This window comes from Anabrus simplex, chromosome 4 (assembly GCF_040414725.1).
Source record: "Anabrus simplex isolate iqAnaSimp1 chromosome 4, ASM4041472v1, whole genome shotgun sequence".
Lineage (NCBI taxonomy): Eukaryota > Metazoa > Arthropoda > Insecta > Orthoptera > Tettigoniidae > Anabrus > Anabrus simplex.
In genome coordinates, this window is record NC_090268.1 from 291,539,409 (window position 1) to 291,562,935 (window position 23,527).

General features: G+C 39.6%; 1 protein-coding gene across 10 annotated transcripts in view; it reads left to right on the forward strand.

The window, feature by feature from the left end:
* Positions 1-23,527, forward strand: part of ewg (DNA-binding protein Ewg) — a 281,799-nt gene that overhangs the window by 46,267 nt on the left and 212,005 nt on the right. For 8 of the 10 annotated variants that reach the window (XM_067145587.2, XM_067145586.2, XM_067145589.2 and 5 more), the window contains one exon: positions 9,380-9,602. In XM_067145587.2, coding sequence (XP_067001688.1) covers positions 9,386-9,602 — 217 coding nt within the window. In that variant the 5' untranslated portion in view covers positions 9,380-9,385. The remainder of the gene's footprint in view (positions 1-9,379; positions 9,603-23,527) is intronic. The other 2 variants (XM_067145583.2, XM_067145584.2) reach the window with 1 other exon arrangement.

Genomic DNA, 23,527 nt, shown 5'->3' on the forward strand with positions numbered 1-23,527 from the left:
CAAAACAACTTTGTTGCCAGTCAGTTGTAGTCATTGCGTCGGTTGTGTAGAAGTCACTCCATATTTCGGTCTTTTTAAATTTCAAATTACGCAGGAAGTCTTGGTATTCTGTCGTCGATTGCAGGGTCATAGAAAACCATAGGTCTTCGATGAAAAACAGTTCTCTTGTCAGTTCGTAAACAAGTCTCGAAGGCGTGTATTTGGACACACAAAGGATTCGTTTAAGGAAGGTAGCTTTAACCCTTTCTAATTCCTTTAGGTCTTTCCTTTTCAAGAAGGTCCATATTAGTTCTAAACCGTAAGTTGCAATTGGAGTAATCTTTAGATGAACAGTTTCATTGCTGTCTCAATTGATAATTGATCGATGTGCTCTATATCATTTATTGCTATTATTGCTGCAAGAAATCTTTCTTTCACGTGAGCTGAGAATGTTTTGCCGTTCATTTGGAGAGTTATTCCAAGGTATTTGAAAGAGTTCACAGAATTTAGAAGAGAATCTTCAAAATAGAAAGTATCAAAATAGAAAGTATGTGCAGCCGCTCGTTTTCCTCCTCTTCTAAAAACCATCACTACTGTTTTCTCTTTGTCAACTTCCAAACCAGCCTCTTCACACCATTTTGACAGTCTATCAAGTGCTGTTTGTAGTTCTTCTCTACTAGACGCGACAATTACCATGTCGTCTGCGTATAGATAGATACTTGTCTGCTCTGTAACGATGGCTTTCGTTATGTCATGTTGCGACATTAAAGAGTAGTGGACTCAAAGGAACTCCTACAGTCTGTAGGATTGGCTTAGGCTTTGTTAAGTCATCATCAATTCTGACATAATTTTCCGATAATATATTTTTTATCAATTTTATGTAACAGTTTTCACCGCAAATCTCTCTTATAACTTGTGTTTTAAAACTTAATTTCCACCGAAGATGGCATGAAATTGGGTCGAAATATGTATGGTTAATGTAGATGTATAATCTTTATGGCTGGAATATATTACAATGTATGTATTGAATAGCAGGATTTTTACATTTAAACTGATGTAATTGCATGGAGTTTGGTAGAAACTCTGACCAATGAAATGCACCTAACTATCTCAGATTCTGAGAAAGGAATATAGGTACCCCAAATTTAAAGGAATTTTAAAGTCAACTTTAGCAGTTGAAATATGAGATAAAATTGTTGCTATTGATGCTTTCACGGCCCATACTTACAGACATGATACAGGCTTTTGGGCTTATGCCGTGTCAAGAAAATAAGAATTAAATAAATTCTTAATTCTAAATGTACTATTAATATATGTTATGAGAAAAGTTACACTTTTCAGGTTTTATACAGCATTTGAATGGAATCAGAACAGGTATTATTGTATTTCCTTACAAACTGTACTGAGTGCAGTTGTAGCTTAGAGTTCTACTTTGAAGTCTGTGGATCTCAGTACTCTTGGAAAAGCTATGTACAACTGTCCAAAACACTGGAGTGCAGAGGTTCATCCCAACTTTAAAGTTTGTCCCGGCGGTTTAATCATTGTGACATAGCAGGCTAAATTTAGAGGAAATTGCCTCCATTTAAGAGCAAATGGTATAGCTGGATTCACAGGTGCTAAATCTGTTCCCTTCTTTCTTAATCCCTTTCCTCTCCAGGGTTGGTTTTTCACTCAGACTTGGTGAGGGATCCCACGTCTACCGCCTCGAGGGCAGTGTCGTAGAGCGTGAGACTTTGGGTTGGGGATATAACTGAGAAGAAGGACCAGTACCTTGCCGAGGCGGCCTCACATGCTATGCTTGTGGGGGAGATGGGAAGATTGGAAATGATAGGTAGGAAAGAGGGAAGGAAGTGGCCACGGCCTTAAGTTGGGTACCATCCCGGAATTTTCGTGGAGGAGAAGTGAGAAATCGCGGAAAACCACTTTAAGGATGCCTGAGGTGGGAATCGAACCCCCTCTACTCTGTTGACCTCTCGAGGCTGAGTGGACCCCATTCCAGTCCTCGTACCATGTTTCAAATTCTGTGGCAAAGCTGGGAATCGAACCCGGCCCTCCAGGGGTGGCAGCTTATCACACTAACCACTACACCATAGAAGTGGACACTAAATCTTTTCTTGGTATAAAACACATTCTTCCTAAAGCTGGGCCCTTCTAAACTTCTGCATGAATGATATTTTTGTCTAGCTTCCATAGATTCAATCTCGTTCCGTTGCACGGAATATCTTTATTAACATCATCGCACACTGTGGAGTCAGTGCTAATACACGTTATTTGGTAACCTTTCAAACTATTCAGAACCTATTGATTGATGATGTTAACCTGTTTATTTCTTGGGGGAAAAAATTGCCACTTATCGAAAAACATTGTACTCTCACTTGGATGAAAAGAAGAACCATGTGAACCTCGAATATTTTTGTAATCTGGGTTTGTTGAATCTCATTAGTAGCATTTGACTTAGTTCTCCCTTTCCGAGTGTTAGAAGCCCTTCAGTGAAGTTAAATAATTTTGAGCCATAAGGTAGAATATTTAAAACTTGACTTTATAAAAGGTGATTTGTAACAGTGGGGAATCACTGCCAGGCACTGTTGGAAGTCTGTACCAGGCAAGATCACTTTTCTAGCACTGAGCAATGCGAAAAGGTTTGGAATTTAATCCAGGCTTCTGGCAAGCAATCTAGTGATTAGAAATTGTGTATTACCATCTCTCCTATCCTGCTGGCCAACATTCAAATGGTTAATTTTTTCGACCAATGAGACATGAACTGCCTTACAATGGTGTTTGATTATTTAACCCATATATGCCCGCAACTTTTGTTTTTGAATGAAGTGCTCATTTTCACATTTGTTGCTTCTTTTAGTGATATTAGGTTAATGGCAACACTGATTTTTTGTTTCTATTAGCGTTACTGTCTGATTGGCCATGGGTCGAAAACGACCCTGTGGGCGTATAAACTACCTTTTCCTAAATTGTTGTAATTACATATCTTACAGTTATTTACTAATACAGATAACCATTATTGTGTGAAATGTTATTGTTTTGTTTATTACAATTATACACAAATATTATTACACAGATAATTATGAGTTCAAGTACAATGGTGAATTACAACACATTCACAAAATATTGCAGCACTAGAAATTTACAAGCACTGTGTGCATCTTTCACTGAAGTCTCAGTCTTCATGAAAAGCTATGCATGAAACTTTGAGAAACATTTATCATGCAACGCGACATTGCATCTCTTGCATGCTTTCGTGGTTTTACTTTTGCACGAAACACATCTTTTACGTTTCTGACCCACAGTAATCATATGACCATCACTTTTGCGTGCGATTTCTGGGACATTCTTTATGACGTTCCTTGATCGGGTAGATGGGCCGGGTTGTGTTCGCGCAACTCCATATTTCAGAAGAAGCGTTTTAGCTAGTTCCCTACGAAATGATAGAAGATCATTGGTTCTTCCAAGGGAACGAGCTAGAAGGAAGGCATTGTTCACATAAACATCTAGCACCATTTCTTTCCCCTTTCCAACCCGGTACACAACAACATTGCTATCCATTTGATCCAATCCGCGCATATAACCATTGTACTGATGAAAACTGAATGTCTGAGGAATGGCAATTCCTTTCTTCTGTGCTGAAGACTACCTTTGCGTGGGTCGAATAGGATGAACTCCGTACTCACTTGACAGGAACGTAACAACGCTGTTATCATGCCACCTAATTGCACTGATACCGTGCTTCTTGTTTATCATTGTGTCAAATGGTCCTCTAGGCTCCAATTCCCTTTAGTGGACAGTGTCCCGTATGGCCCTTTCTAACAGTTCCTGTTGCCTTTACACCTTTTGTCTGAAGCAATGACCTTCATCAGCGGGAGGTTGTATAGCCATCAATAGTTGAAACCTCTTGTTTGGAAGATAACCTTTCAAGCTCTTCTAAAATCTCAAAAGTTATAAGACTGTTTGGGAAACTAGGAAACATGAGAAGAACTCTTAAGTTTTAGTACCGAGTCTGTAATAGGTTCCCGTGATAATTCCCTCTCCCCAAATATAAAAACGTTGCAATAATAACGGAAAGAAACTAAGCTATATCTTATCATTGAGCAATAATGCAATTATGATCATGTTTGATGAAATGCATGAAAGGTTCCTGATATGCCCACAGGGTCGAAAACGACCCATATCAAATATCTCGTTTTATTATATGACCGTATAGAAAAATTAAAAAACTTGTGACATGTAGTCGTAAACTATATTCTTTACTCTAAGTAACAGCACAAGAACCAAGCTAAAATAATAAACAGCAAAATTGTCAACTTGCATTTTCTGCCGCACTGCATCAATACTATGCTGAAGGATGTAACACAGCAATCTGTTTGCAGTTACAAGGCAAACAATACAACTTCAAATCAACAATCACACATTCACAATAATAGCCAACATGCTGACAAATACATAATCATGATTTTAAGTCGAAAACGAATCCATGGGGATAAATGATGGCAAATGACTATTGTGGGTCGTTTTCGACCCTGTGGGCATATATGGGTTAACTGCATGCCTTAGCAATCATGGCCACCATGCAGGCTATGCTTAGAGATGGAGATAATGTATTTTGATATCTTAGAACGGATTAAAAAATGATCCATTTGGTTCGCGGAAAGATAGTATTTTTCACTAAATATTTCAAGCATGATGGTCATCATTGCATTGTTCTTGTAACCTGTATAACTTCGCCGATAGAAATGTATGTTTCTTTTAAAAAGTACAGAAGTCGTGGTCATTAGAAGTTCATTATATTTTTCTTGCAAAGAAGACATAACAGCATCATATGGCCTCGCTCCAAATGAGCATTGCGAAAAGGTTTGGAATTTTATCCAGGCTTTCTTTACTCAATCTAGTGATTAGAAATTGTATACTACCACTTCTGCTGACCAGCATTTTAATGGTAAAAATTTCTTCAACTCAACGGACTCAAACGGGATAACCATGGTGTCTGATCATTTTGACAGCACGCCTTCACGATCACGGCCACCATGTGTGCTATGTTTATAGATGGAGATAATGTTTTCATTCCGCAGAAAAAAATTATTCATTCATTTCATAGAAAGAGAGTATTTTTCACTGAATAATGTAAGTATGATGGTCATCATTGCATTGTTCTTGTAATTCTTATCTGATACCAGTTTACGTCTCTCGAAAGATCCCGTTGTCTCCATGTACAGTATCTGTGGAAGGCAACAGAAGTCACGATGTACGTAGTTCAATCTCATGCTGATAGATATAGCTGTGTACGCACGTCATCATGGTGAATGAGACAATAACTTTGCTGATGGAAACAGATGTCGTGAGAGGTTCATTGTAATTTTCTTGTAAAGAAGACATAACAATCTATAACTGGTATCAATTTCAGCTGTTGAAGAAAGCTTCTGGTTCTCTCAATATCACTGTGAATGAGACAGAATGAGGGATTTTATATATATATATATATATATATATATATAGAGAGAGAGAGAGAGAGAGAGAGAGAGAGAGAGAGAGAGAGAACCAAACCCCATGGCACAATAGCCCTGAAGGAGGCAACCGCTGCTCAGCCCGAGGGCCTGCTTATTCAAGTGTTCAGCACAACGGATCTCTTCCGGCCGTTATTCTTGAGTTTCTAGACCGGGCCTACCATCTCGCTGTTAGATAGTTCCTCAGTTGTAATCACGTAGGCTGAGTGGACCTCGAACCAGCCCTCTGATCCAGGTAAAAATCCTGGCCTGGCCAGGAATCAAACCTGGGAACTCCGGGCAAGAGGCAGGCATGCTACCTTTACACTGTGAGGCCGGCTATATATATACACAGTCTGAAAATTAAACCAGCTGACACAATTTTAAAAAAAATTGAATAATTACCTAGACATGTGCAAAAATGTACTTTCTTCACATAATATGTCAAAACATGTAATATTACTGAGAGAATTAAAACAGCATGTCCCTATATCAGAAATAGAAAGTGTAGAAGACGAATGGACCTAATTTAAAAACATGTTTGTAGGCTGTACAGAGGAGATTTGTGGCAGAAATTTGGTGAAAGTGAAGGAAAAACGAGGGACCTTAGTGGAATGGAAAGGTGAAGGAAGTTGTTAAACATAAGAAGAAAGCATGGCAAGAATAGAATAAAGAGATGAAAGGAGGAAGTAAAATTAAGTATCAGAAAATAAAAGTAAAAATCTTTGGATCTACCTTAACTGAATCCATGGTCATTATCTTCCTCATACTGCCAATCTCCCTTCTTAATATCGCTGAATGCCCCAAGAGCTTACTGTAATGTTAAATAAGTAACAAGCAAAAGAAGGAAGTGTTAAAGAAACACATACATACATTACATTACATTGCATTACATTACATTACATTATCATTATAGACTGTTATGCCTTTCAGCGTTCAGTGCAAGCCTCTGAGAATTTACTAAACGTCGCCACAATCCTCGATTTGCAACTAGTGTTGTGGCCTCATTTAGTTCTATACCTCTTATCTTCAAATCGTTAGAAACCGATTCTAACCATCGTCGTCTTGGTCTCCCTCTACTTCTCTTACCCTCCATAACAGAGTCCATTATTCTCCTAGGTAACCTATCCTCCTCCATTCGCCTCACATGACCCCACCACCGAAGCCGGTTTATGCGTACAGCTTCATCCATCGAGTTCATTCCTAAATTAGCCTTTACCTCCTCATTCCGAGTACCCTCCTGTCATTGTTCCCACCTGTTTGTACCAGCAATCATTCTTGCTACTTTCATGTCTGTTACTTCTAACTTATGAATAATATATCCTGAGTCCACCCAGCTTTCGCTCCCGTAAAGCAAAGTTGGTCTGAAAACAGACCGGTGTAAAGATAGTTTCGTCTGGGAGCTGACTTCCTTCTTACAGAATACTGCTAATCGCAACTGCGAGCTCACTGCATTAGCTTTCCTACACCTTGATTCAATCTCACTTACTATATTACCATCCTGGGAGAACACACAACCTAAATACTTGAAATTATCGACCTGTTCTAGCTTTGTATCACCAATCTGACATTCAATTCTGTTGAATTTCTTACCTACCGACATCAATTTAGTCTTGGAGAGGCTAATTTTCATACCATACTCATTGCACCTATTTTCAAGTTCCAAGATATTAGACTACAGGCTTTCGGCACAATCTGCCATTAAGACCAAGTCGTCAGCATAGGCCAAACTGCTTATTACATTTCCACCTAACTGAATCCCTCCCTGCCATTTTATACCTTTCAGCAGATGATCCATGTAAACTACGAACAGCAAAGGTGAAAGATTACAGCCTTGTCTAACTCCTGTAAGTACCCTGAACCAAGAACTCATTCTACCATCAATTCTCACTGAAGCCCAATTGTCAACGTAAATGCCTATGATTGATTTTAATAATCTACCTTTAATTCCATAGTCCCCCAGTATGGCGAACATCTTTTCCCTCGGTACCCTGTCATATGCTTTCTCTAGATCTACGAAACATAAACACAACTGCCTATTCCTCTCGTAGCATTTTTCAATTACCTGGCGCATACTGAAAATCTGATCCTGACAGCCTCTCTGTGGTCTGAAACCACACTGGTTTTCATCCAACTTCCTCTCAACGACTGATTGCACCCTCCATTCCAAGATGCCAGTGAATACTTTGCCTGGTATACTAATCAGTGAGATACCTCGATAGTTGCTGCAATCCTTCCTGTTCCCTTGCTTATAGATAGGTGCAATTACTGCTTTTGTCCAATCTGAAGGTACCTTACCAACACTCCACGCTAATTTGACTACTCTATGAAGCCATTTCATCCCTGTCTTCCCACTATACTTCACCATTTCAGGTCTAATTTCATCTATTCCTGCTGCCTTATGACAATGGAGTTTATTTACTATCCTTTCCACTTCCTCAAGCATAATTTCACCAATATCATTTTCCTCCTCCCCATGAGCTTGGCTGTTTGCAACACCACCATGATGATTTCCTTTTACATTGAGAAGATGTTCAAAATATTCCCTCCACCTCTCCAGAGATTCCCTGGGAACTATTATGAGTTCACCTGAATTACTCAAAACACTGTTTATTTCCTTTTTCCCTCCCTTCCTAAGATTCTTTATTACTGTCCAGAAAGGTTTCCCTGCTGCTTGACCTAGCCTTTCCAGGTTATTACCAAAATCTTCCCATGACTTCTTTTTGGATTCAACAACTATTTGTTTCGCTCTGTTTCTTTCATCTACGTACAAATCCCTGTCTGCCTCGGCCCTTGTTTGGAGCCATTTCTGATAAGCCTTCTTTTTACGTTTACAGGCTGCTTTCACTTCATCATTCCACCAAGATGTTCGCCTTTTCCCATCTTTACACACAGTTGTTCCCTTACTGTCTACTGTTCGAAACTTCTCACTAATCATATCCATGTACTTCTGTCTAATTTCCTCGCCCTGGAGACTTTCTACCCTTATTCGTTTGCAGACAGATTTCACTTTCTCTACCCTAGGCCTAGAGATACTTAGTTCACTACAGATCAGATAGTGGTCTGTATCATCGAAAAATCCGCGAAAAACTCGTACATTCCTAACAGATTTCCTGAATTCAAAGTCTGTTATGATATAGTCTACCCCTAGCCTCCCATGTGTAGCGGTGAATAGCCTTATGCTTGAAGAATGTATTCGTAACAGCTAAACCCATACTAGCACAGAAGTCCAGCAAATGCTTCCCATTCCCATTAGCTTCCATATCTTTCCCACATTTACCAATCACCCTTTCGTATCCTTCAGTTCTATTCCCAACTCTCGCATTGAAATCACCCATTAGCACTATTCTATCCTTGCTGTTGACCCTGACCACGATGTCACTCAATGCTTCATAAAACTTGTCAACTTCATCCTCATCTGCACCTTCACATGGTGAATACATGGACACAATTCTTGTCCTAATTCCTCCCACTGACAAATCTACCCACATCATTCGCTCATTTACGTGCCTAACAGAAGCTATGTTGCGTGCAATGGTATTCCTGATAAAGAGCCCTACCCCAGACACTGCCTTTCCCTTTCTAACACCCGTCAAGTACACTTTATAATCTCCTATCTCTTCCTCATTATCTCCCCTTACCCGAATATCACTTACTCCGAGCACATCCAGATACATCCTCTTTGCTGACTCAGCCAGTTCTACCTTCTGTCTTCCATAAGCCCCATTAATATTGATAGCATTAACTAATAAGGAAATACTGTATATTGCTTTATTGGAAATTATATATTACCATTCTATTGTGGGGCTTAAATATGTTTGTTTATTGTCTAAGGGCAGAGTTGTTTATTTACCTTTGTTCTACAAAGCTTTTATGCTCTCTCATGTCTCTCAATTCCTACCACATTATAGGTACTGATGGTCACTATAATGAACACTTCTGGTGGCGACTCCTTGGCCATCGAAGTAGGCACCAGTGGATCATCTATGAACCACATGGTGTCCGATGACGAGGATGGATGCCCATCGTCACCAGGCTCTGCCCAGTATACGGAAAGTACCGATCTCATGGCAGCAGCTATGAGTGACGAAGTGACAGCACAGCTCGCCGCAGCAGGTTGGCAAAATGAACATGGTGATTTCACTTTGCTTTTTTTTGTTTATTTTTATAGAGATGGTCTGTCCATAAATATCGTACTGTTGTGAGATGCATGTCTGAGGCATTCATTTCAGATACAGAATTTATTGATGACCCTCTAATCCTATTTTTTTCCTAATTTTTCTAGTGGCTTTTATTTTAATTTTTCATTTTATCATTATTATTATTATTGTTATTGAGAAATGTAGAATTATGGTGGGTATCTTTGAAGTATCATTTTTAGTGAATACTTAATTGCTACGGGAATAAGTTTGTATAATTCTGAGTGTGTCTTGTTTCTTCTGTTACCATTTTGTTACATCCTCTTTGGTGCGTTGATGGATGAGAAATAGGATGTCTTTAACAGATCCCAGGTCTCATATTTGGTCTTGACCAAGGTAGTTAATTTAAACATATGAGCAAAAATCTTGGCACTCCGTACCATATATTGTTGGCAAGTTAAAGACTTACAGTGCCATACCATACCCACATGTGAGCCTTATTATTGGTTCCATTTCACAAAGCCTATGTAGCCTAGGTCAGAGGGGGCCTTAAACATGATATTCAATGTTTCTCTTTTACAGTTGATTTTACAGAAAAATTGCTTAAGACAAAATTTATTTAGAATATCATTAATTATAATATAATAATTATATTAATAATATATTAAAATGTTCTGGGCACAATGGCATCTTATATGAACTTACAGAAGATAATTGAGCTTTTTAACATTTGAAACCATTTATTTTTAAATACAGTTATTACTTTGAAAAATACAAATTGGTTCTCTTTGCAATAAAATATTATTTTTCAAAAGGTATACTATCCAATTGTTTCACTTCAAAAGAGACACTATTCCCTTTTTAAAATGATGTACTGTATCATGTATTTGTGATCAATTTTAAGAACTGAAATATGCGAACATAACCATATCCATTAAATAATGAGCCAGTTAATAAATATCAGCATTTTTATCAATAGTTCAATATTGGTTCCAGCCTTCCCCTGCTCTCCCCTCACACCAGCTTCCATCACACTAGGGTTGGGCAGACCGGAACATTCACTTGTTCCGCAACATTAGGAGCTTGAGGCGGAGTGTTTCGGTACAGAGTGCCGAGACACGGGACACAGGACTGTAACTGGGTCCTAGAGAGAACTTCAAGAGGCAACAGGACATGCTCCGCTTCAGCTGAAATGTGCCTGAACCGAACGTGCTGTGCCAAGGCCGCACTAGATAGATTAGTTGGCCTTGGCTGTGTCTGCCTGTCGATACCGGCTGTGTGCCGCCCTGTGTTGGAGTGTCAACATTTTTTCATCCAGTTATATCTTTAATTCCAAAGCGCCGACCCATGTTTTTCTTGGGCTTAAAAGTTTCCTTAAAGTCCAAATTAATTTTTAACGTCAATCCCCAAGAAAGTGTTGAGGGAAATTTTCGAGATATTGAAGAAAGTAAATGGAAGTTGAGAGGGAAGGAATTCGAAGTGCAGAGAGCATAACAGCACGAAAGTACATCAATGTTTTCATCCAGTTATATTTTTAATTCCAAAGCGACGACCCATGTTTTTCTTGGGCTTAAAAGTTTCCTTAAAGTCCAAATTAATTTTTAACGTCAATCCCCAAGAAAATGTTGAGGGAAATTTTCGAGATATTGAAGGAAGTAAATGGAAATGCAGAGAGCATAAGGCGGGGCGCACATTGGGACGCAGGCGAAGCAGCTAAAGCAGTGCAGCGCAGAGCAGATGTTTGTAATCCACACAAATCATTGCACCATCGCAAGTTGACAGACAGGGCAGGACAGAGCAGATCAGGCCGGTTCTGCACCTACTTCCGCCTACCACGCGCAGTCTTCGAAACACAGTTTCCTGCGCACGTGTCACGCAGTTAGTTAAGAAATGGAGGAGAAAATTACCACAGCCATTCAGTCTCACCATGTTTTTTTAGGTACTATGTGAATCATATGGACTGCAATGCAGTATGTACGTATGTATGTATGTTCGTGAGAAAATGGCTGAACAGAATTTAATGAAAATCGGTATGTAAATTCGGGGAATAAGGCACTACAGTCTAGGCTATAAATCATTTTATTCACACTGCGTAACAAGGTAGTTTAGAGAAAGGCCTAAAATGTGATCCACCGAGCAAGTGGCCGTGCGGTTAGGGTCGCATCCGTGACCCAAGTTCTCGCAACATATAGACAAAGATCTAATGCTGATTATGGAGAGCATCATCGCCAACTCCGTCGCCGCCATCCATCATCACATTTATGTGAAGAGATAAATACGGAAAATCATTTATCATGTCTTGTCAAATACAAATGCAAACGCGTTCACAACAGATTGTCAATGTTGATTGATTTTAGTATCTTGTGTCTTGTGACAACTAGATGAAAATCTAGCAGTACATTTGTAAATACATATTTTTCCCTCTCCCCCACTGTGATCCTATTAATGAATTTACCATGCAAGTTGGTCGTGCGGTTAGGATCGCCTTGCTGTTAGCTTGCATTCGGGAGATAGGGGGTTTGAACCCCACTGTCGGCAACCGTGAAGTTAGTTTTCCGTCGTTTCCCATTTTCACATCAGGCTAATGCTGGGGGTGGCTGTACCTTAATTAAGGCCACGGTCGGTTCCTTCCCATTCCTAGCCCTTTCCTATTCCATCGTTGCCATAAGACCTATCTGTGTCGGTGCGACGTAAAAAATATAAAAAGATAATCATGAATTAAATTCTTTGCTTAGACCATATGAACGCCGAACATCGGTAACATAGAAATATTGTTCAGTCTTGTAAACTGGCGAAGGTGGTTGTTTTTATTGCGATTGTCTTAAGCTGAAAAACCGCGTTGCCATCAGCACAAGGGAAATTGTGAAGATGACTAACAAAATGAGAAAAATCGCGAATGCTTGAAGAAAAAGAAAAAAAGAGTCTCTTTATACTGGATGCCCCAGTATCACAGAGTCTAAAGAAAACATGTTATTTCTGAAAACCGACGAGACCCTGCGTGGCGATGTGCGCTCACGTCCACTTCGCAGTTTTGTAAGCTTCGCGCTGTTCTGCTCTGCTCTTCCCTGCTTTGCGGCCAACTGCTTCTCAATGTGCGCCTGGCCTAACAGCACGAAAGTACAACAATGTATTCATCCAGTTATATTTTTAATTCCAAAGCGACGACCCATACTTTTCTTGGGCTTAAAAGTTTCCTTAAAGTCCAAATTAATCTTTAACGTCAATCCCCGAGAAAGTGTTGAGGGGAAATTTTCGACATATTAATTACTCACTAATTACTCACAATACAGGCCAATACATTCATCTGGTGAAAATATTCTTGAATTGGTTACTTTTAAACACCTGCACTGCGATTGTAACCGTGTTATGTGTATTTTATATTGACCGGAAAAATCTTCACCTAAAAGCAGCCTTTAAACGTGATTAGTGGGCGCGAATTTCAGTGTTCCGACTGTTCGTTCACGTTCCTTGCAGCTTTATGCTGGACCATGGCCATAACTACACATAGGCACACACCACACGGCACGTTCCGTACAGGCACATTCCCAGTTCCCACTGGTGCGGAGCATGTAATGTTGCCTCTCGAAGTTCTTTCTACACTGCGCAGTTACAATCCCGCGTCCCATGCGCCCGCTGCACAGTTCAGCTAGTAGGCGAAGGGCAGTGCATAGTAGCGCTTCTGATGGGACAGCGAGTCAGTGTCTCTGGCTCGCTTAAGAATGTTTTGGAACAATTGACACTCGGTGTTCTGGAACAGCGGAACATAACTGTGCACCGGCACCTTGTGCCGAAACAGGGACATAGTGCCCAACCCTACATCACACACGGCCTCCACAGTTCACTTCCAGTCAACCATAAAAATCTATACACACTGAGCTAGCCATTCTTGAGGTAGGCGGGAACGTAAGTAATGAGATGTGCGTTATTTTATTTTATTTTCATTCTTTTGTATTACAAGATACTTCAAAAACTTGCCTACTTTTAACGCTGATAATAGCTGTCATTCTCGTTCTAAGGCACTCTGCTGCACATTCCTCTTATGAAATCACAATCAGATATTCCACCTACTTTTTTTAAATCAAGAATTGTTAACATCATCACGCCAACAAGACAAACTCAATACCATTTTACTGGAACCGTCACTCATGTTTAACATATGTTTAACAATTGTCTTCATTCTACTGGAACTAAACATTGTGTTCCATATCATCGAGTTTCTACCGACGCATCGGCAGTCTGTGTGTCAACACAGCATCATCTTGTTAAGAAGGACTCTATTACCAATTTTATTGAACCATCTCATGTGTTCATTATTTTAATTTTCACTTTGCATTCTAGTGTTGTGCTCAGAACATTCCAGCATATTCATTTTAACTGACGCATTCGGCAGTCTGAATTATTTTTAATGTACTATTGTCCTTGTCCTTTGTTCTTAATCTTAAAACTTTTCAGCTGATGATGTCTACAAGATAGATGAAACATGTTCCGTTATTTTTTAAATGTTATTTAAATAATTAAATACATTTTAAAATTTTATAGTATTGTAAAGGTGGAACATTTGACCATACCTTTTAAGAGTACGTGGGTATGAGCCTAGAGGCTGGATGAAAGTGTCATTTCGAATGAATGGCATCACCCAGATTTGGCTCGTCCACAAATTTCGACAGGAACCCAGTCGGATGAAGCTTATGCTGATTGGGGTATACAGCTAGGAGGGTGTTATTGTTACGCATACTGTGCCTGAGGGACAAACCGTCACCGGTGACCACTCTTGCCAATTTCTGGAGTGACATCTGTGTCCGGCTATGCGGCGCAAATGTTCACATTTATTGTGAGACGATCGCCTATTGTGTTTCATGACAACGCACTTTGTCAAGTCACAGATAATGTCAAGCTCTTATTGCAGTGGTGACATTGGTAGATCTTGAAACACTTCCTTACTCAACAGACATGAGTCTTTGTGACCTGACCTGTTTCCGAAGTTGAAGGAACCCCTCCGAAGCTGCCGATTTCCAGAGATGGCATCTGTACTCCGTGCTGTAGGGCACTACGTAGCTGTCAACAACAGAGAACTCCTTGCGAACGGTTCCCTACGGCTCCCTGTCATTTGGCAAGAGGTAATAGACATTCTGCTTGACTATGTTGAAGGAATGTAATGCAGTTGTACATATTAATTCATTAAATATTGCATTTTGTCAATATTGCCACTACCTTATGTACAGGCCTCATAATTCGTGTTAAAATTTTTTGTAAGCGTGAGAAACCAGACCAGTGGTGTGGTAGTTTTCCACACCTGTCATCTCCTGTTTTCTTGGGAATAGATACTGTTACCGTGTTTTTGTGGATCACGGAGAGGTGAAAGAATGTGCGGGCATGCATGGGTTGTTATAAGACAATCAGAACATTATGAAATTAGAGCTATATTTTGTTCTCTGCTATCTTTTGGTATATTTTCAAAATCTCAACTGTACAATTCAGGTACAAAGTTCATAAGATTGGGTAACAATTTAGAAAATTGAATAATAATTAACAACCTTGAGCTTGAAGCTCCCTAATTATACATTCTCCATGAGCGCTGCGGCTCCTTTCAACAAGTCAAGGAGACAGATCTCGAATTCCTTTTACGCCACTAGAAGACAGAGTATACAAAATGCACAATCTTCCAAAAGCACCTTTTGCTCCACTGAGTTATCTAGGAGGCTACTCTCTGAACATTATCACCTTACAGCTGTACATAACTAGAAAGAGCATCCATGCTCTATAAAATTTACCCATAGGAACCTATTTCCAGAAATTTTCAGGCCTATCAAAGGCATAGCCTATATTTTACAATTTCAAGCAATATGCTCGACAGTCTATCTTTGCTTAAAAGGAATGAAATAGAATTTTGCGTGGGTATCAAATACCTATTCTACCGGGACTTTGTGAAAAACAACAGATTAAAGTTACTGGCCCAAAAATCAACATTGAAATGAAAAGTATAATACCCTATTTGGGCTTATGGCCCGAAGTTACAGAGGCTAAGTCTATACTACTGAGGTGACTAGATGGAGAAGATATTTAAGTTACAAAGATTACAAACTGAAAAAGGTTACAAAATCATAGTCACCTCAAAATGAAGTTGATAGGGAACAGAAGAGGTTCGCTCACACTCTATTCCCTGATTTCGGTTAAGTACCTTTGGCTTGTTTGATATTTACATTAAAAGTTTGAAATTTACAGTAGAAGTTTGAAATGTACATTTTAGAAAATTAAAGTTACATTATTAAAGATGATATAGATGTTGATTCCCATAGGGAATCTGAAATATTTGTCCTGAATGAGCAAATTTATAATACCAATATAAATGGTCCGTTATTGGACATTATAAATTTTCCAGCTAGCTCATTCTTGGTTGCCAGCGTTTCGCCCTGGTGTGCTAGGGTGGGCTCATCAGTTGGTACTTAGCACACCTACCAATACGCTGGCTAGTGCATAAGTGCATAAAAATGAGCTAGCTGGAAAATTTATAATGTCCAATAACGGACCATTTATATTGGTATTATAAATTTGCTCATTCAGGACAAATATTTCAGATTCCGTATGGGAATCAACATCTATATCATCTGATGGCCAAGCAGGCATCAATTTTTAGTGATGAGACAAAGTCTCTTAGTGCATTGGCACTGCCGGTGGCTCCAGTTAGCCTACGCAGTGGCCTCCACGGTATGCACTAGCCAGCGTATTGGTAGGTGTGCTAGGTACCAACTGATGAGCCCACCCTAGCACACGAGGGCGAAACGCTGGCAACCAAGAATGAGCTAGCTGGAAAATTTATAATGTCCAATAACGGACCATTTATATTGGTATTACATTATTAAAGGTCGGAAAACTTCCCCTCGAGCTAGTTTTCAAAGACTATCATTTAGTTATACCAGAACTGCCATTAACTTGAGGCGATGGACAAGGCACCCCCGCCTTCATTCACAAACACAGCACACTAGACTAGAGCAATGAGTAAGGCAGCCTGGTCCGAAAATGTGCCAGCTTTTATACCCGAGAGGAAGGTTCCAGAAAACTATGGGCTAACGTCTGACACCCCCCCCCCCCCCCACCTCATTTTGATTGGGTAATTAAATATTACATACAGTTTGATTGGCTGAAAAATAAATATACAAACACAAATATATACACACTCTCTTGGGGTAAGCCATTCCTTTGGATCCTCCAACGGCTCTGACTTCCTTCGAATTCATTCAGCGTAGGATCTTCGGTTGTGCAATAAGGTGGCAATTATTCTAGTGAAACCAAAGACCAGGTTCAAGCTGTAGATCTTGTGTAGCATTATGCGGTGTTGAACTGTATCGTAACCTGATAAGAGATCAATAAATGCCACTCCAGTGATCTGCCCCTTTTCAAACCCATCCTCTATGTGTTGTGATAAATGAGTTATTTGTGCTGTACAATATCTCTGGGGTCTGAAGCCTGCGTGTTCAGGTATAAGTAAACTCTCAATCTTTGGTAATAGGCAGTTCAATAGCAGCGTTTCAAATATCTTATAAAGATGGCATAATAATGAGATGGGCTGATAACTCTGGGAGTCTTAAGGATCTTTCCCATGTTTAAAGAAAGCAATTATCTTAGTTTTCCTCCGTATTTTCGGAATTTTGTTCTGCCTTAAGCAGTTATTAAAGAGTTCCATAAGCCATTTCAATGTTGTTGTTGTTGCATTCATTCTTCATGACATTTCTTATTTTATTTTGGTCAGTGGATGAATTTGTACTTTTTGTTATTTCATTTCGTACCATTAGGGGCCGATGACCTCGATGTTAGGCCCCTTTAAACAACAAGCATCATCATCATCAGTGTTGTTGGTCCAAATTTGTTTATATTCTCTATTCTTATATCATCAAATCCAGTTGCCTTGTTGTTCTTACATTGTTGTATGGCCTTTAGCAACTCATTTTGTGAAAATGGCTTTGAGAGCTCATTAGTTTCCAGATGTTCTTGCCTTTGAATCTTGGGTCCTTTACCTTGTTTGTCTGTTTTACCATTTGTCAAGAGCTGTTCAGCTATACCATGAACCAATATTTGTGAAAATGAAAGGGTAAGGAGTAAAATAATGTAACGATGAAACATTGTAATTGAATTCAATGAACAAATATGTATCACATATACAGTTGATAGATAATTACAAGGGGCTGATGACCTAGATGTTGCAGCCTTTAAATCAACAACATTGAAGGTCATCGGCCCCCTAATAAAATAAAGCAACAGATGCTGTGAAGTTATCTCCACTGGTATTACGACTTATACCTACTTTGTCCAGTAGAATATAAGTTCACTCTACTAACTTAGGTATTGCTTCCTCCTTCATCACCATAGTTGTATGTTCCCTATCTCATTCTTTTCAAATTGCTATCTACCAGCGCAAAATTCCTTTGTCAACTTTTCACCTGACAAAGTGCATTTGATTGTCAACGAGTCTTACGAGTAAACAGGAAGCTCGTAGGTTTACTGACCTGGCTGTTGCTGGTTACCCCTTCCATTCCACGTCTTGGCTGCGGGTATGACACATAATAGCAACGAGTTATGAGTGAGTGTGTAGGCTGATGTGATCGGCTGTAGTCTTACCCATTATGCAATAATAATTTGAAAAGTAGAGAAGACAGTGTGTCTCTTCTTACTAAACATGGTAAAGCTGGTCATGTTTCTCCTTGTTATGCTCATAAAAATGCTGTTTCTTTGTTGTGTTACATGCATTCTCAATAATAATAATAATATAATTTATTGATTTTTTTGTTATTCTAGTAGCTTCAGTTTTATTTCAAAATTGCATGGCAGTAGAAATATGTTGTCTTAAATCATTTGTACACTTTCGGCTTATATGTTATATTCTTTTTGAATGCAGTTCGTGGTAATGAGAATCAGAAAATGTTATATTACAGCTAATACCTTATGAATTGTGAGGACTCACCCATTTTTATCTTGCACAGTAGAATATGTCAGGAAGTATATGGCACATCAACACTGAGAATATACTACTATAAAATTTAGTAAACTGAACTAAATTTTGACTAGATAAGATTTTCCTTATTACTATATGCGGCACTTCATTTAGAGAGGTGTAGATAGTATTGAGGGCAGAGTCTAGAGGTTACTGCTGGACTTCAGTTGGTGGCTTCTTGGCAAGAATCATCCTTTACATTCCCTTTGGAATGTTAGGGTTATTTGCTTCAATGCTAGAAAACGTAGGTAGACATGAAATAACTAACTACTATCTTGATCTAGTGATTAATGTAAGTGGCTTCTGTTTCGGTGAATACAGCTCTGTTTCTGATAATTACATTACTTAGAGTAAGGTACTAGTACAAGTTCAGTCTCATGAAGACGGTTGAGCTGATACCTAAAAATAAGGTGTATTGCATATTGATAAGACTGTGAGGACGGTTTGAAAAGATCTCGGAATCACCGCTAGATGTCAGTGCTAGAGCAACGAGGTTCCCGCGCAATAATCACACATCCTTCGTGAGTGAACACGTCGCGCGCCAGTGCTCTAGCTGCAGGAGTGTGGTAGTGAAGACTCTTTGTTGTTGTTTCCGCGTAGTGATTTGTGACAATGGAAAATCGGAGATTCGAGCAGTGATTAAATACTTTGTAAAGAAAGGTATGAAAGCAAAGGAAATTCATGCCGACTTTCAGAACACACTGGGGGACTCTCCTCCTTCATTTTCAACTGTTGCTAAGTGGACCAGCGAGTTTAAATTTGGTCGGGAGAGCTTGGATGATGATCCGCGTAGAGGACGGCCAAAAAGTGTTACGACCCCAGAATTTATCGCAAAAGTGCATAAAATGGTCATGGAGGATCGTCGACTGAAAGTGCGGGAGATTGCTGAAGCTGTAGGGATGTCTTCTGAACGGGTATATTATATTTTAACCGAAGAATTGGGTATGAAAAAATTATCCGCAAGATGGGTGCTGCGGCTCTTGACATTGGACAATAAACGCACCAGATTGGAAATGTCCGAACAAAATCTGGCCCGTTTTCAGTGCAACCAACAAGATTTATTTGCATCGGTTTGTGACTACAGATGAAACTTGGGTCCACTACTATACCCCAGAGACAAAACAGCAGTCAAAGCAGTGGAAACATGCTGATTCACCACCACCACCACCAAAGAAAGCAAAGGCAGTGCGTTCGGCCGGAAAGGTCATGGCCTCAGTTTTCTGGGATGCAAAAGGCATACTGCTGATAGATTATCTTCCTACTGGCCAAACAATTACGGGGCAATACTATGCAAACCTCCTAGACCAACTACAGGAAAAGATACGCGAACAAGGCCTGGTTTGGCAAGGAAAAAGGTCATCTTTCATCAGGACAACGCTCCGTGGCACTCACGTGTTACTGCCATGGCAAAACTTCATGAACTGGGGTACAAATTGTTGTCACATGCACCTTATTCACCTGATTTGGCACCATCAGACTTTCATCTATTTCCCAAGCTGAAAATTTTCCTCGGTGGACGGAGATTTTCTACAAGGGAAGAACTGACAGCCGAATTGGAGAGGTATTTTGCAGGCCTGGAGGAATCTCATCTTCGAGATGGGATCAAGGCATTGGAACATCACTGGACCAAATGCATTAGTCTACAGGGAGACTATGTCGAAAAATAAAAGCAGTTCCACCGAGGTAAGATACTTAATTCTAGTACATTCCGAGAACTTTTCAAACCACCTATGTACTTGTGGTCTCTTGGTGTACTGGCATAGCAAACAATCCTAGCATGAAACTGCTTATGTAATATAAACTGAAATTTTGCCATCACCATCCCTACACACATAGAGTGAAACCTCATTACTGCGTTCCTCATCAATGAATTTTCCCGCTTAGGACGTCGTAAATTTGAAGTACCGATTCTCATTGTATTGAATCTATATAAAAATACCTCTCTTATCGTGTCAGAGCTTTCGCTATTACTGCTTAGTACAATTACATTTTTTAAGCCCTGAAAATGTTATTGGTCATCCCTTGTGAAAGAAACATGATTCCCAACTCGGGTAAGAGCCATCATCACAGTTGCTTGATTACGGGAAAAGGCCTTGAATTCCTGAACTTCAGCGGATAAGTTGCATCTTTGGGGAGCAAGCCGTTAGCCTCAGGAATGTTCAGTTTTGCTTGCTGGTTAGCAGCGAGATTGTTAAGTAACACAGTGAAGCTATTTGTGCTTGTATTTTGCATTCCATTCAGAAGTTAGAAATTCATTTTGTGTTGAGTGGTCCAGTGAAGTGTGTCAAATATTCGTTGCGTGATACGGTAGCCTATATCTGGATTAGGAACGTAATTGTGTGAAATTGACTAGCGTTGTGCATATGTCTTGTTATGGATACAGTACAAGCCTTGAAATTCCTTACTAAGGAAGACAAAATTAAAATCTGTCTGAAAGTGGAAGTCACGAATGTTGAAGTTGCACCTTTGAGTTTCGACTCGATCACTCAACTTTGTTGAAGTTTATTCAAAATGGCGGCCAGAGTCATTCCTCCCGGTCGCACATGGTCGAGTGTAACCTCCAATTTGTTGTGTAAGAATGTGACCAGAAAGTAATGTTCATAAACCCACTGCTCTGAAATAAAAGGCTTCTACTAACCTTTAGAAAGAGCATGATCTGCAGTAATATTTTGATATTTTTATTGCCCCCTGTGCACATGTTTTCATATTGGTTGTTTGGTGTTTTTCACACCTTTCATTGCACTTGTTATTTTTTAAGCCCCAGCAGAAAAAGTTTTCATAGTTGTTTTCTCGCGTTTTTCACACCTTTTAATACTTAGCTCTTATTTTTAGAAAGGTTAGGTATAGTTTTCACTGTACCCATGGATACACAACTGTAAAATGCCCTCATGTCGGAAAAGATCGTATCTAGTGTTTTCCATATCCCTGTTGGATAGCTTTAATTAGTATATTTGGCAGTACGTTTCCTCACTCTTAACACTTTCTTTTTTGCTGTCCTCTGCAGAAACGTCTTAATGAGGTTTTACTGTATTATTCTTACCTTTCACAGTTGAATATAAAGAAATAACATGTAGTTGTACCATATAAGGAGACGAATGGGGTCAGTAATGAAAATTCCTCAAAGTGTCGAGGTACTCCCCTACTGGTATGTGTATTGTATGATAAAAAGGGAACCTCTGATAAAGGCTCTAATACATGCCAGGAATGAGTATATATGTAACAGAGCAAATTTAAAGCAAGTAGTAAATAGAGACTTAGAATTGTAATAGTTTCAAGAAAAACACTTACTGGATGTGACTGGATCTGCTCACTCTTATAGAAGACAAAAATGCATGAAAGAAACAGGATTGCACAATGAAGGCGGCAAGACTTCACACAGAACATGGCCAGATAAATTTTAATAACTATGTCGTATGGAGATAAAACAACACCAAAGTTGTTATGAAACATCGGACCTTTTCAAGAAAGTTAGAACAGTCCCTCAGAAATTCAGGTCCAAGAGCTTTTCTATCCACGTTAAATATGGGCCCATATTTTGGTAGATGGTGAAGGTTGTGGAAAGATTGAATGAATAATATAGTGAATTATATAATGGGGAACACAATGAGCTAGAGCAGGAGAATGTGGTGGATCTTTTTGAGTCACGATCAGGAAGCAGATATTCTGAAATCGGAAGTTTAGTTCACTATATGGTACCTGAAAGCAAATAAAACACTGGGCTCTGACATCAATGCCGAACTTTGTTAAGCTCTTGTTGATAGTTTAGTCGACATACTGTTTGACCTTTTCTCCAAAATTTGGCACTCATATGACTGGACACACCTGGTCTTTGTTCCAGTTATGATGAAAGGATCCACCCTGAAATTTAACAACTAATGCACTGTATAATTCATATCACATGCGAGTAAAATTCTCATTTGTATAAGTAACCAGAGGTTGCAAAATGATGTAGAGCACCAGACACCAGTAGAACTGGCAGGATTAGTTAAAAGCAGAGAAAGAGAGACCAGATCTTCAAACTCTGGCAACTCGTTGAGAAAGCCTGTGAATTAAATGAACATATGTTTTGCTTAGTCAATTTAAGAAGGCATTTGACTGTGGTCAGTGGACCAGTCTTCGGAGAGAGTTAGCTAAAGTGGTGGTGGTGATGGTGATGATGATGGTGATTGTTGTTTTAAGAGGAAGTACAATTGGGAAACCATACTCGATGAAAATGGGAGTTCCAAGACATCTTGTTGTCCCAATAAAAAAAATTAATATAGATTATACTCACTGGAGCTGTACGAATAAAAAATTAAGATCAAAACACTTCAAGAACAAAAAGATGTGCTGATGGCCAGTTCATAATAAGGCAAGCTTTGGACAACTAGGGTGGGGGTACTGTACATCAATAGGAGGCAGAAAACTAACTTGGCGGTGTGCAGATGATACCACTATACTGGGCAAGGACTTCCTGAACTGCTAGACATGCTCTGGAAGACCATGCTGAAAGTCAGGCCATAGGGTTTGGGAAGAAAAAAAAAAAAAGGGAACGGTTATTGATTAAGGTCACACTCATACACTCCACCTGCAGGATTTACTACCACACATTGAAGTGATTAATGTATTCATCTACCTAGGATCATTAGCTTCTAGTCAGGGCAGGTGAAACAGGCACATAGCAGTGGTCACAATCTGGGGACAACCTTACAGAGATGTGGTCTGACAGTCGGATAATCAGAAAAACAAAGAAGTAGATTATAGAAACCTAAGCGTTCTCTGTATTTTTGTTCTGTATAATATACTGGAGACCGCCTCTGTGGTGTAGTGGTTAGCGTGATTAGCTGCCACCCCCGGAGGCCCGGGTTCGATTCCCGGCTCTGCCACGAAATTTGAAAAGTGGTATGAGGGCTGGAACGGGGTCCACTCAGCCTCGGGAGGTCAACTGAGTAGAG